General features: G+C 42.1%; 1 protein-coding gene and 2 long non-coding RNA genes across 3 annotated transcripts; 1 reads left to right on the plus strand and 2 right to left on the minus strand.

Annotated features, from left to right (window-relative positions):
- The first annotated feature begins 560 nt into the window (after positions 1–560).
- On the plus strand, positions 561–4,203 carry LOC135942424 (uncharacterized). The gene is made up of 3 exons (XR_010575093.1): positions 561–641; positions 3,669–3,873; positions 4,043–4,203. It is a non-coding gene; the product is annotated as an uncharacterized LOC135942424 (long non-coding RNA).
- A 1,331-nt stretch (positions 4,204–5,534) lies between these two features.
- On the minus strand, positions 5,535–9,579 carry LOC135943774 (serine/threonine-protein phosphatase 6 regulatory ankyrin repeat subunit B-like). The gene is made up of 2 exons (XM_065490437.1): positions 7,432–9,579; positions 5,535–6,644 (listed from the first exon to the last, which is right to left on the minus strand). Exons 1-2 carry the CDS (start codon positions 9,577–9,579, stop codon positions 5,535–5,537), a joined length of 3,258 nt encoding a protein of 1,085 aa, XP_065346509.1.
- A 1,746-nt stretch (positions 9,580–11,325) lies between these two features.
- LOC135942422 (uncharacterized) lies at positions 11,326–11,748 on the minus strand. Its single transcript, XR_010575091.1, has 3 exons — positions 11,621–11,748; positions 11,476–11,573; positions 11,326–11,425 (listed from the first exon to the last, which is right to left on the minus strand). It is a non-coding gene; the product is annotated as an uncharacterized LOC135942422 (long non-coding RNA).
- Positions 11,749–13,451: the final 1,703 nt, after the last annotated feature.

The raw sequence follows: 13,451 nt of genomic DNA on the forward strand, positions 1-13,451 counted from the left end.
CTGCTCTTTCCAATAGTTTTAAATATACTAAACATGTATAACTTAATTAAATTGATATGGGATCGCGGAGAGCGCAAGTGCATGTTTCGCGGGCTAAACGCCAATCGTGGTGCATGTGAAGAAGGAGTGCGCATGCGTGGGCGGCAACTGGCGTTGGCACTGGCAGTAGGAGAAGCGAAGCAGAAGTCAGAGTCATCAAAAGAGGGGAAGGAGTGGGGAGCGAACAAGCGACGTTTACCTCCACTCCTTCCCCTCTCAGCTTCACGCGAGCGCAGTATAGCTGAGAGTGGGGAAGAAATAAATATTTCCGTTTGTAAATATGGTGCGTGTGAAAAAGGGGGCGGAGCCAGACGGCACAAGTGCGCATGCGCGGTCGGCAACTGGCGTTGGCTCTTGCAGTGGGAGGAGCGAAGAGACACCAAAAGAGGGGAAGGAGTGGGGGCGACCAAGCAACGATTGCCCCCACTCCTTCCCCTCTTTTGATGTCTGGCTGCTGCTTCGCTTCTCCTTCATTAGTCTTCAACAGGCAGCGAGCGAAGGATGACGTGCGCGGTGCTGGTCTGCAGCCGCGCTTGATGACTGAGGGGCCAGCGACGGCAGCGACCACCAGATGACCATCGAGGACCGCGCACAAATTTCAGGTGAGTCGAATTCCTTTTTTTCTTTTTAGCAGGGTTGTACGCCCCCCGGAGTCCTTGACGCAGGCGGGCGTAAACCCTGCTGTTTTTTCTTTAAAATTACCCTTTTTTATTTAAATTCTCAGCAGAGTTGAACGCGTAAACTCTGCTCTTTTCCCTTTAAATTTCCCTTTTTTATTTAAATTCTCAGCAGAGTGGAGCGCCTCCCGACGTCTTTGGCGTAGGCGGGTGAAAACTCTGCTGATTTTCTTTTAAATTTCCCTTTTATTTAAATTCACAGCAGAGTTGAACGCGCAAACTCTGCTCTTTTCCCTTATAAATTTCCCATTTTATTTAAATTCTCAGCAGAGTTGAACGCGCAAACTCTGCTCTTTTCCCTTATAAATTTCCCTTTTATTTAAATTCTCAGCAGAGTGGAGCGCCCCCCGACGTCTTTGGCGTAGGCGGGTGAAAACTCTGCTGATTTTCTTTTAACTTTCCCTTTTTTATTAAATTCTCAGCAGAATGGAGCGCCCCCCGACGTCTTTGGCGTAGGCGGGTGAAAACTCTGCTGATTTTCTTTTAACTTTCCCTTTTTTATTAAATTCTCAGCAGAATGGAGCGCCCCCCGACGTCTTTGGCGTAGGCGGGTGAAAACTCTGCTGATTTTCTTTTAAATTTCCCTTTTATTTAAATTCTCAGCAGAGTGGAGCGCCCCCCGACGTCTTTGGCGTAGGCGGGTGAAAACTCTGCTGATTTTCTTTTAACTTTCCCTTTTTTATTAAATTCTCAGCAGAGTGGAGCGCCCCCCGACGTCTTTGGCGTAGGCGGGTGAAAACTCTGCTGATTTTCTTTTAAATTTCCCTTTTATTTAAATTCACAGCAGAGTTGAACGCGCAAACTCTGCTCTTTTCCCTTTTAAATTTCCCTTTTATTTAAATTCACAGCAGAGTTGAACGCGCAAACTCTGCTCTTTTCCCTTTTAAATTTCCCTTTTATTTAAATTCTCAGCAGAGTGGAGCGCCCCCCGACGTCTTTGGCGTAGGCGGGTGAAAACTCTGCTGATTTTCTTTTAACTTTCCCTTTTTTATTAAATTCTCAGCAGAGTGGAGCGCCCCCCGACGTCTTTGGCGTAGGCGGGTGAAAACTCTGCTGATTTTCTTTTAACTTTCCCTTTTTTATTAAATTCTCAGCAGAGTGGAGCGCCCCCCGACGTCTTTGGCGTAGGCGGGTGAAAACTCTGCTGTTTTTTCTTTTAATTTTCCCTTTTTTTATTTAAATTCACAGCAGAAATGAACGCGCAAACTCTGCTCTTTTCCCTTTTAAATTTCCCTTTTATTTAAATTCTCAGCAGAGTGGAGCGCCCCCCGACGTCTTTGGCGTAGGCGGGTGAAAACTCTGCTGATTTTCTTTTAACTTTCCCTTTTTTATTAAATTCTCAGCAGAGTTGAACGCGCAAACTCTGCTCTTTTCCCTTTTAAATTTCCCTTTTATTTAAATTCACAGCAGAGTTGAACGCGCAAACTCTGCTCTTTTCCCTTTTAAATTTCCCTTTTATTTAAATTCTCAGCAGAGTGGAGCGCCCCCCGACGTCTTTGGCGTAGGCGGGTGAAAACTCTGCTGATTTTCTTTTAACTTTCCCTTTTTTATTAAATTCTCAGCAGAGTGGAGCGCCCCCCGACGTCTTTGGCGTAGGCGGGTGAAAACTCTGCTGATTTTCTTTTAAATTTCCCTTTTATTTAAATTCACAGCAGAGTTGAACGCGCAAACTCTGCTCTTTTCCCTTATAAATTTCCCATTTTATTTAAATTCTCAGCAGAGTTGAACGCGCAAACTCTGCTGATATTCTTTTAAATTTCCCTTTTATTTAAATTCACAGCAGAGTTGAACGCGCAAACTCTGCTCTTTTCCCTTATAAATTTCCCTTTTATTTAAATTCTCAGCAGAGTGGAGCGCCCCCCGACGTCTTTGGCGTAGGCGGGTGAAAACTCTGCTGATTTTCTTTTAACTTTCCCTTTTTTATTAAATTCTCAGCAGAGTGGAGCGCCCCCCGACGTCTTTGGCGTAGGCGGGTGAAAACTCTGCTGATTTTCTTTTAAATTTCCCTTTTATTTAAATTCACAGCAGAGTTGAACGCGCAAACTCTGCTCTTTTCCCTTTTAAATTTCCCTTTTATTTAAATTCACAGCAGAGTTGAACGCGCAAACTCTGCTCTTTTCCCTTTTAAATTTCCCTTTTATTTAAATTCTCAGCAGAGTGGAGCGCCCCCCGACGTCTTTGGCGTAGGCGGGTGAAAACTCTGCTGATTTTCTTTTAAATTTCCCTTTTATTTAAATTCTCAGCAGAGTGGAGCGCCCCCCGACGTCTTTGGCGTAGGCGGGTGAAAACTCTGCTGATTTTCTCATAAATTTCCCTTTTATTTAAATTCACAGCAGAGTTGAACGCGCAAATTCTGCTCTTTTCCCTTTTAAATTTCCCTTTTTTATTTAAATTCTCAGCAGAGTGGAGCGCCCCCCGACGTCTTTGGCGTAGGCGGGTGAAAACTCTGCTGTTTTTTCTTTTAATTTTCCCTTTTTTTATTTAAATTCACAGCAGAAATGAACGCGCAAACTCTGCTCTTTTCCCTTTTAAATTTCCCTTTTATTTAAATTCTCAGCAGAGTGGAGCGCCCCCCGACGTCTTTTGCGTAGGCGGGTGAAAACTCTGCTGATTTTCTTTTAAATTTCCCTTTTATTTAAATTCACAGCAGAGTTGAACGCGTAAACTCTGTTCTTTTCTCTTTTAAATTTCCCTTTTCTATTTAAATTCTCAGCAGAGTTCAATGCCCCTCGACGTCCTTGGCGTAGGCGGGCGTACAACTCTGCTGTTTCCTAATTTTCACACTGCAAGTCAGGGTTGAGAAAAAGTCACTGCGCTGCATTGAGAAAATCTCACCTCACCGCATGTCACTCACTATTCATGGGGAGTTTTCGCACCACACAGCAGTGACATGCGGTGGGGTGAGATTTGCTCACTGCAGCGCAGTGACATTTTCTCACCCCTGACTTGCAGTGCATTGCATCACAGGTCCGTCATGTGAGACGTCCAAGTTGAGCGAGCTGATGCCCAGTTTTGCCCCGGGGTAGCGAGATTCTGCGTTCACGACGTCGAGGTTGGAACCTGAAACGTCCTCTCGTGGTGCCGGCTACTTGGATGAGGGTCTAGCGTCCAGCCCAGTGCAGCGTTGGGGACTGACAATCGCATCTACCAAACAAAGGTCAGTATTGAATTTTCTTTTCTATCGTCACTTTACCTTAAAATCACTGCTAGAAATTTGAAATAAATTTCAGGGTATTTAATTCTGGTTGCTTTGTTTCGGTTCAAGCTCAAAAATGATTAAAATTGCATGGGTGGCTTTTATTTTTATTCTTTTTTCTTTTTTTCAGAGGAGGGCAGGGAGCGGCGTCACTGTTTCAGCAGCACGTGTGTGTTTTGATGACCTGAGCCTGCTTTAGGCCATCGATGCGGCGGCGGCTTGAGTCTTTGTGCCGATGCCGCCATTTTACTAGCCCTGCGCCGTCCGCGCATCCCAAAAGCATCCGCCTGACTGAAATTACGGCTCCAAAAATCGCTATATAATTTTTTGTTGATTTTCTAGTCTCTTTATAAATAAAACTCTATGTTAAGCGGATATAAATATTCGTTTTCTTATCAGTTCTCCTCCAAACAACTTGCGAGAAATCTCCGCTATTTATCAAGAGAGTAACGAGAAGATACCTTCCTTTTACAGAGGACTGCTGTCCTGATACCTTTTTAAGGTAAAGCAGAGAGTACCGGGTCCTCTATAGCTTCAAAGTTTGCTTATTCCTCATTCGTAACGTTTGGGTTAGCAGGACGTAAAAAGAGGTACGCAGAATTCTCCTTTTGCAGACCGCTTATACAAAAAGCCGATTTGTACGCCTTCTGAATTAAAAAATGACCAGTTTGTATCCACGCAGTAGAAGGTACATAAGATGCATATGCGTACCTCCGTCTGTCGCATGCGAACCGCATACGAAAGCCCGATTTTTAAGCTCTAGTTGTGTTAAAATATTGACTATTTCGCATCCAATCAGCGGAAGATGGTATGGGTTCGTTGTAGAATTAATTAATGATTTATTAAACGCATATGTGTGCAGGGTTTGTTGCATACAAATTGTTATTTATTTGGAAAAATGTTCAAAATGGAAATTTACAATTTTTATTTATAAAAAATTATAGTATCTATTGGTTCAACTGTGTAAATTAATTAGTTTTTATTTTACCTACAAAGATTGAAGGATTCTGTGATTTACGCGTCGTATCAAACGTCCATGGAGTTAAATTTAGTCACTTCGCGGCTAGGTGAAAAATTATTATGCATTTATTGAAAAAGAAAGACTAAATTTATGAAATTTCCTGAAGTTTTTGTGATTCAAAACGGGTGGAAATTACAATTTAGCCGGTAGAGACACCTAAATAGGAAAAAATAAGTGATCCCGGCCGGTTGGGGGCGTGGCCGCTGGGAGAAGGAGCGATTTTTATATCTCTTTGAGCTATGCAACCGGCGTGAGGCGCGTACTCGGCGGAAAGCATAAACAATGGGATTTTCAGGCAAATTCGAATCTTGTCACGACGAGGGCCATTGCTTTGAGTTTCTCTCGCTAGTCTTGAAGAAACAAATTTCATGTTTTGTTGTTTGAAATCCAGGCTTTCAATTAATAGTCTCTTTTACTTTTTAATGATGTGTGTATTTCTGTCGATGTTTTTCAAATGTTCAGCAGACTGAAAAAATAGTGTCGATAATGTAAGTTTTTTATTTACGATTAGATAACAGACAGAGGCATTGAAAAGCTGCAATAAACGGTGTAGGTGTAGCCGGTCGTTTACGTCGCCTCGCAGGGGTGAGGGTTGAAATCCTTATTTGCACATCTCTCGCATTTTTTGAAACAGTTCTGATTTGTGTACTTCATGTACAAGTTGATTGGCATCAAACCTCTTTACTGCGGGGGCAGCAACTGGCTTCTTGCGAATTTCCTCGACACGTCTTTTCGGAGGACTTTCTGGGCGTTGCTCATCGTCAGAGCTCCACTCACTCTTTTTCACCACAACCTTTGCCTTCTCAGCAGGACGGGATTTCTTCTTTTTCCTTTGATGCATTCCAGCATCGTGCTGTCTGTCGAGTTTCAGGACGAAATCCGCGCTCGCTAGTTTTTCGTGTTCCATGCAGAATTCCAGGAGGTCTTCTCTGTAGAGCCTCACCCCGTAGTTTGCTTGCAGCCGGTAAATATTCATCGCGGCGCTGAGATTTTCGATTTTTAGTGCTGCGTGCAGTGGTGTTTCATCGTTGTGGTTCAGTTCATTGATGTCCAATTCGGCGGGGACGAAATGCTTGAAGTAGAGGATTATTTCCCATCCGTGCTTAATATTTCTCGCAGCGAAGTGCAAAACGGACTCGCCGCTCGACTCGCACAACGTGTGGACCCTCAAGCCTTTTCTGATCAGCCACTGACACATCCTCAGGTCCGCGAACTCTGCAGCCAGGTGGAGGGCATTCCTTCCTTCAACGTCCGGGCACTCGATCAGGTCGTGGTCGTACGCGTGAACCAATTTTGCGAATTCCAGCTGGTTTTGTTGCACGCTGAAGTGCAGAAGCTCAACGTCCACGCCTCGGATCTTCAGCAGGTCTTCGGCTGTCTTTAAACTTCCTTCAATGATGGCGTAGTGAATCGGTTCCACTCCATTTTTATCTTGAACGTGCACCCTGATTCCATGCAGGTTTTGCGAAAGTAAAAATTTAACGATTTCTCTTCCGTGGACCTTGTTGGCGGCTGCATAATGAAGTAAAGTGGCGCCGGAATCTTTCGAGATTGCGTTTATCCGTTTGCCTTTTTGCTTGATGACCTGCTTGATGACCGCGTTTAAATCTAACCTATGGGCAGCAAAGAATAGGCGGTTGCCTTTGCGAGGCGGCTTCTCCGTAAGAAAACTTTCATGACCCAAAGTCTGTCCCATCTTCTTGCCAATGATCTGCAGAAACAGAATTGAGATTTAAATTTTTTGTCATTGGTATTTCTTTAACTTGCAAGAGAAATCGTATACGCTCACCTTATTAATTGCACTCGGTGTTTGATAATTCTTTTCTCAAAGAACAAAAACTGCTCCGGGGACACGTTAGGCTCTTCATACCAACTCGAAATTCCAAAATGTACTAAATTTTGAGGCAATGAGTATTGGGAGAGAATGGGTTTTGTTATTCTCAGACATTGAAAGAGAGAAACACGAGAAAATTAGTGTTATCTCTTCATTTTCTAACACTGAAGTAGTTAACAGATAATTAAGGCACATTAAGATTTATTCCGGCTTGTTTGCTTTCTTGGGGAAATATTTTGCGAGGCTGTTTACCAGGACTATTATACTTTTTTCTAATATTATATTTGTATTTTATTGCAAGCAGATAACATACGAATTGTATAGATTGTATAATCTAAAAATAACAATACCAAACAAATTATAAACAAATGATTACCAGAATTTTAAAAACAAACAACTTCATTACAGTCTTTCAATTATCTTGAAAAATACATTACCAAAAATTGATCTGGTCGAGACACTAAAAAACATTTTAATGTGTATTTTTCCGTCGATGTTTTTAAAATGGCATAATGTTACAAAATCTTGTCAGGTTTCTAATTAGGTTTAATGTGAAAACTGTTACCAAACAATGAATTTTCAACCGTGACAGAGATTACCGTCGAGCCGGGAAATTTCTCAGGGAAAGTGGATCGAGATTAGCCTTTCGTCCGTCTCTTGAAACAGCGTTGACGTTGACGCCTTCCTCAATGAGCCATTTGCAAAACTCGGCGTCTTTCGACGACGCCGCGATGTGAAGAGCCGTTCTTCCGAAAGAATCGACTTCCTTGAGGAGTTTCCTCTCCTTAGCAACCAACAGTTTGGCGCTCTTCAGCCTCTTGTGGTGGGCACAAAAGTGCAGGAGGTTCTCCCCGTTGATTTTCACCCTCAGGTCTGCACCCATTTTGCACAGCTCCTGCACGACGTCTTCATTTCCCTTGATGATTGCCACGTGGAGAGGCGTTTCGTTCAGCTTGTTCTTTTCGTTCACGTCCAAACCCAGAGAAGTGAACAGTAAAAAGTTCTTCAGGCTATTTCCCACCTTGTTGGCGGCTGCAAAGTGCAAAACCGACGATCCCTGACTGCTCAGGGCCCGCGCATCGGCGCCCTTTTTGAGGAGCCAGATGCACGTGTACTGGTTGTACTTCTCCGCTGCCACATGCAAAGCTGTTTCTCCTCTGGCTCCGAGTCGGTTGATCAGGCTTTCGTCATTTTTCAGGATGAAGTCTGCGCAGTCGAATTTCTTCAGTCGAATGCACGAGACGAGAATGTTTTCGTTTCCAACCTGCGTGTCCAGGGTGGCTCCGAACTCCATCAGCGTTTTAGCCATTTCGTAATTTTCAGCAATAATAAGAGCACGGTAAAGGGGCGTTTCCTGGAACTTGTTCTCCCGGTTCACGTTCCATCCCTGTGAAATGAGGAACGGCACGATTTCCTTTCCGTAGGTTTCGTTCGATGAAGCGTAGTGCAGAGCGTTTGCATCTGAAGGTTGGAATCCAGCGCCTTGATTAATCAGCCACTGGCACATTTCAACATCTGCATGCACCACTGCAGATATGAAAGCCGTCAATCCTTTAGCATTGCTTTCGTTGATCATATAAGGATACCTTCCGTGCACGAACTTCGCACCCTCTAGCTTATTGTGAAGAATGCAGTGGTGCAGAATGTTTCCAGCGTTTACCTGCAGACTCGCCCCGGAAAGGATCAGTTGCATGGCGCAGTCGGTGCTTCCAGCTTCCAGTGCAATGCAGAGGGGAGTTTTACCTGAAGAGTCTTTCTGATTGACATTTAGTCCCTTTTGGAAAACGAAGTAGTGGATGGCCTGAGCGCCGTGACGCACGTTCAAAGCAGCGTAATGGAGTGCGTTGCGTTTAGCGTCATCCCGTGCAGCAGAAGTTTTGAAGCGTTGGACGACGATCCACTCGTACATTTCCACGCTAGCCTTCTCAGCAGCGAAGAGTAAGAGGTTTCTCTCTCCACGTGTTCCGTTGTCGTAATTCTTTCTGTCATATTGGACGATGAATTGTGCGCTCGATAGCACGTTGCGTGACACGCAGAACTCCAGGAGGTTCTCTCCGTCCAGTTTGACTCCCAGGTCCGCATCAAGCCTGTGAATATTTATCGCGGCACTGATGTTTTCGACTTTTAGAGCTACGTGAAGTGGAGTTTCATCGGAATTGTTCCGTACATTTATATCCAAATCGGTGGACATAAATCGGTTCAAGAAGAGGATTATTTCCCATCCGTGCGCCTTATTTCGTGCAGCGTAGTGCAGAACGGAGTCGCCATTGGACACGCCCACGGTGTCGACACTCAAGCCAATACCGATCAGCCACTGACACATCTTCAGGTCGGCGAATTGTGCAGCCACGTGGAGGACATTCCTTCCATAAGAGTCCAGGGAGTGGATCAGGTTAGCGTAGTACTCGTGAAGTCTTTTAGCGAATTCCAGCTGGTTTTGTTGCACGCTGAAATGCAGGAGCTCAGGGTCCACACCTCGGATCGTTAGCAGGTCACTAGCTGTTTGAAAACATCCCTCGTGGATGGCGTAGTGAATCGGTTCCGCTCCATTGTTATCTTGAGTGTGCAGCCCGATTCCGTTCAGGTTTTTGGAGAGTAAATATTTAACGATTTCTCTTCCGTGGGTCTTGTTGGCGGCTGCAAAATGAAGTACCGAAGCGCCAGTTGGTGATTTTGAGTTAATCTGGTTGCCTTTTTTAATCTGCTTGATGACCGCCTCTAAATTTAATTTGTGGGCAGCAACGAGTAGACGATTGGTACCGGTAGGCAGCCCCTTAATAACTTGCTTTTCTGTACTCGGATTCTGACCCATTTTCTTGCCGATGCTCCGGTAATTTTACGTGTTCTAAAAGAAGGACAATTTTTGGTCAAATATTTTAAACATGAGATCTATCAAAACAAATGATAGTTTGTTTAATTTACACTTAAAAACGCAATCTTACCTAAGCTCTATGAATATGACGATTCCATTCCAAGGATCTCTAATACTTCTAACCCTCCTTAACACCTCAAAGTTTTGAAATTAACTAAATTACACTTAAAAGCTGTTAGAATGTACTAACAGAAAACGAGTAATTATAGGAATATATCATTAATTATTCCTGAAGTGGTTGATGATTCCCCTTTTATAAGTAGGCCTTTTTCGAAAAAGAACAAGAACCTTAAATTTGCACCGCAGTTTGTAGTGAATAATATCTGAAACAACAGTCTTCAAATGCGCATATTTATTTGTAACTTGACAATTTCTTGAAGATCAATTCATGAACAATAATTACGGGAGAGTACAAAGTGAAATTAGGAAATTTAATATGTTTATATTGACAAAAAAATATATTTCTGAGTGGCTCCTACACCTATATCTAGTACAGACCTTTGGACGTCTACGTGACACCACTTGCAGTGTCCCTACCTCATCCAAAAATAAGAACCGGCCCTGCTGGTCACCAGTTTTTATTTAACAACTTTTTCCTATAAAATCCCCGAAACAATAAGGCGTCTTCCCGCACTCATTAATTCCGATCATCCAGGAACAGCAATCCGTTATTTTCAAATATTTATCTGGATGGATATTAAAGTAAATTAGAGACAAATACGTGCCTTTTAAAAATTTATTATTTATTATCAAGTAATTTACATTTAATAATATACAGGCCCCACGACCAAATGGCTTTACTATCATCCCGTGCAAAAATATCGCCAAAAACTCATATTAAAGACATGCACCCTGAAATCGGTTCCACTTTTCGTAATTTTTCCGTGCACTTCTCCACATCTTCACTACTGTAATACTGGATATTTTCCGGAAAATTTAAGTTTTTAAGTTTCATGATCATATTAGTGCTTAATGGCTTTTTCGAGTAAAAACATAAATCTCAAATTGATTTTTAAATGAATTACAGCGTTCCTAAATTTAAATTTAGGAACGTTAAAACTAACGCGTTGTAAACTAGGATATTTTCCAGTTCATGTTTAAAAATTATACCGACAAATGTGTATTTTCTTTTGCGCAAGGCTTGAACCTTTCTCTAGCGGTTAAAGAGCATAACTAAAGATTTGAGCAGGCGACGAAATAAAAGACTAACAGCTTAGGTTGATTATAGTCTGCTATTGGGGGTGGCGTGCCCTTCATTCTCCGCTCCTTGAAGGTTATCGTACTATTCATTCAGGGCATACTTGATTGCTCAAGAATATATATTAGCCGAAAACTGGTGTGTCGAAAATTCCAGCAAGATTAATGTTAAAAATCTCTTATAATTTATTAGGTAAATTTAGAAAAGCCGAAGTGCATAATTTTAGAAAAATATATTTGTTTAAAACATGAAAGCTACAAAATCGTCAATTCTTGAAAGCTCCATGCTGTGCTGCACGCCTCAGAAACTCTGATACGGTATCTTTATCCAAATTTTTGAAGCCGTCACTGCTAATCACGCCAGTCATGTGATCTAAGCAGAACTGGAACACGTACTCCTCAAGATCCTAAACTTAAATTCAGGAAATTGGTTCAAAATTAATTTCCAATTTCACCTTCAGTTCTTCGTAGTAAATCGCCTCCTCGAAAATCACGGCTGCGTTTTCCACCGTCACGTCTTTTTTAACATATTGTCCGCATATCTCTTGCAGCGCGGGAAGGTGGAATAAATGCGCCAACCCAAGAAGCTCTTTAAAAAATATTAAAAAATAAGTATTATTTGCTATAAATTTCCTTTACCGATTGCGGAGTGTGGCGGAAAGTCGATTTCGTCTGTGTAGAAGTATTTCAAGAAGGTGTAAAAAGCGACGTAGCTGTGATGCTCGATGATGTGCTCACTAGTAAAGTTAAGTTTTATTCAATTCAATAGTTAAAATAATTATACCCTTCGCTGCTTTTCCTGCTCACTTTCAAACCACCCTGAAACAAAGTCCTGAAGGTGGGGCATCGCATTAGCAGAATCGCTTTGTGCGTGTGGATTTTCTTTCCTTCAACAACGAAAACAACGTCAGCAGTTACCTATCCACAAGTAGAAAGTGTTATATATTTTTGAAAGATTTGTGCTTTTGCATAATTTCTTACGGCATCATCAAATGAATTCCTGAGCCATTCCGGACTAGCGTTTGCAGTTTTCGTTTCTTCTGTGATCGGCTCAGCCAGTTTTGGACGCAATGGTCGGAATGTCACGGCTGGAGTCGGGAGTTTCGCAAATACTTCATCCAGCGATGTGAATGAGGTTTCTGTCGGTAGCAGAATCTTTTGGCCTTAAAATTAAATTCGTGATGAGTACTTATCAGTTATTTTTAAACATTAAAAATCAAACCATTATTGAAGCAACCCCAAATGTATACTTCATCTGTTTCTGTGACTGCAGCATTTAAGTCACAGTCGTAATGAGCAGCTACGTCTCTTATTACCCTATTTACAAATATAAGTATTCATTTATGAAATGAAAATATTTGGTTCATTAAAAACTGGTCCTTTTAATTTTCATCTGACCTTCCAACATTTCCTGATATTAAAGTTGGTTGGTGAAGATTTTCGTCGGTTCTGCCATTCCCAAGCTCGCCATATTTGTTCCATCCCCAAGAATAGATTTTCCCATCGTTGGACAAAGCCAGGGCATGATTTGCACCACACACAATTCTTGTAATTTTGATGCCATTCAAGCCGGGAACTTTGCGAGGAATTCTTAGCACCCTAACGTCGTCTGCACTATCGTCATCACTATTGCTTCCCCAAACCAATACCTTCAAAGTAAATTATATAATAATTAAATAGTTATTACATCATTTAAAAATCCATCTAATTTGCCTACAAACAAACACTCAATAATAGAAATAATTAATCACCTCTCCTGAGTCTAGGAGTGCTATAGATGATGAACATAGACAAGCGATGGCAGTCACGCCTTTCCCGGAAAAAGGAAAGTCCAATTTTATCGGACGAGTTTGGTCTTCATTGGGTACCAGTCCCAACTGCCCGCAATCGTTATGACCAAAGGAAAAGACCTTAAGATTAAGAGAGTGGTAATTATTGTGAAATTAATTTAATTGAAACCTTTCTATCCGAAGTTAAAGCCAGAGTATGCATTCCGCTGCAGGCCACTTGGACAACTCTTTTTGTTCCCAAATTTCCTTTTATTTTGGTTGGAACCAAGGTTTGTTGTTTGGTACCCAGTCCTAGCTGGCCGTAACAGTTACTTCCCCAGGCGAAAACTGAGCCGGAAGCAGAAATCGCGAAAAACGTGTAAGTTGAGAATTGGAACCCTGAGGAAATTTATTAAATATGTATTTATATTGGGGTTGCATAATGTATCTCCTTAAGCTTCACCTTGAATGTTTTGTCCGCTTAATTGCTCAATCTTTGTGTGCTCTGTGCGTGGTAACTTGTCGCCAGTACCAAGAAATCCTTCCTCGTTCTTCCCAAAGCCGAAAACTTCATCATCTTTCGTCACGTAAATTGCGCCATCACCTTAAAATGTTAATTATTGCTGATGAGAGAGGATTTATTTTAAATCTAAGGACTTTTTCTGGAAGTTCTAACTTTAAATTAAGCAGCAGGCTAAATTGACGAGATCAGTTCAAGCTTTGTAAAACATATAAAAATTAATAAAAGCTTACTTAATACAACCGCAAGCCTGATATTCCTCTTCTGCTCGTCGCTCAGCTTCCGAAATATTTTCCACTTATCCAAGCTGTCCGACATCGCGGCGG

Source organism: Cloeon dipterum, chromosome 4 (assembly GCF_949628265.1).
Source record: "Cloeon dipterum chromosome 4, ieCloDipt1.1, whole genome shotgun sequence".
NCBI lineage: Eukaryota > Metazoa > Arthropoda > Insecta > Ephemeroptera > Baetidae > Cloeon > Cloeon dipterum.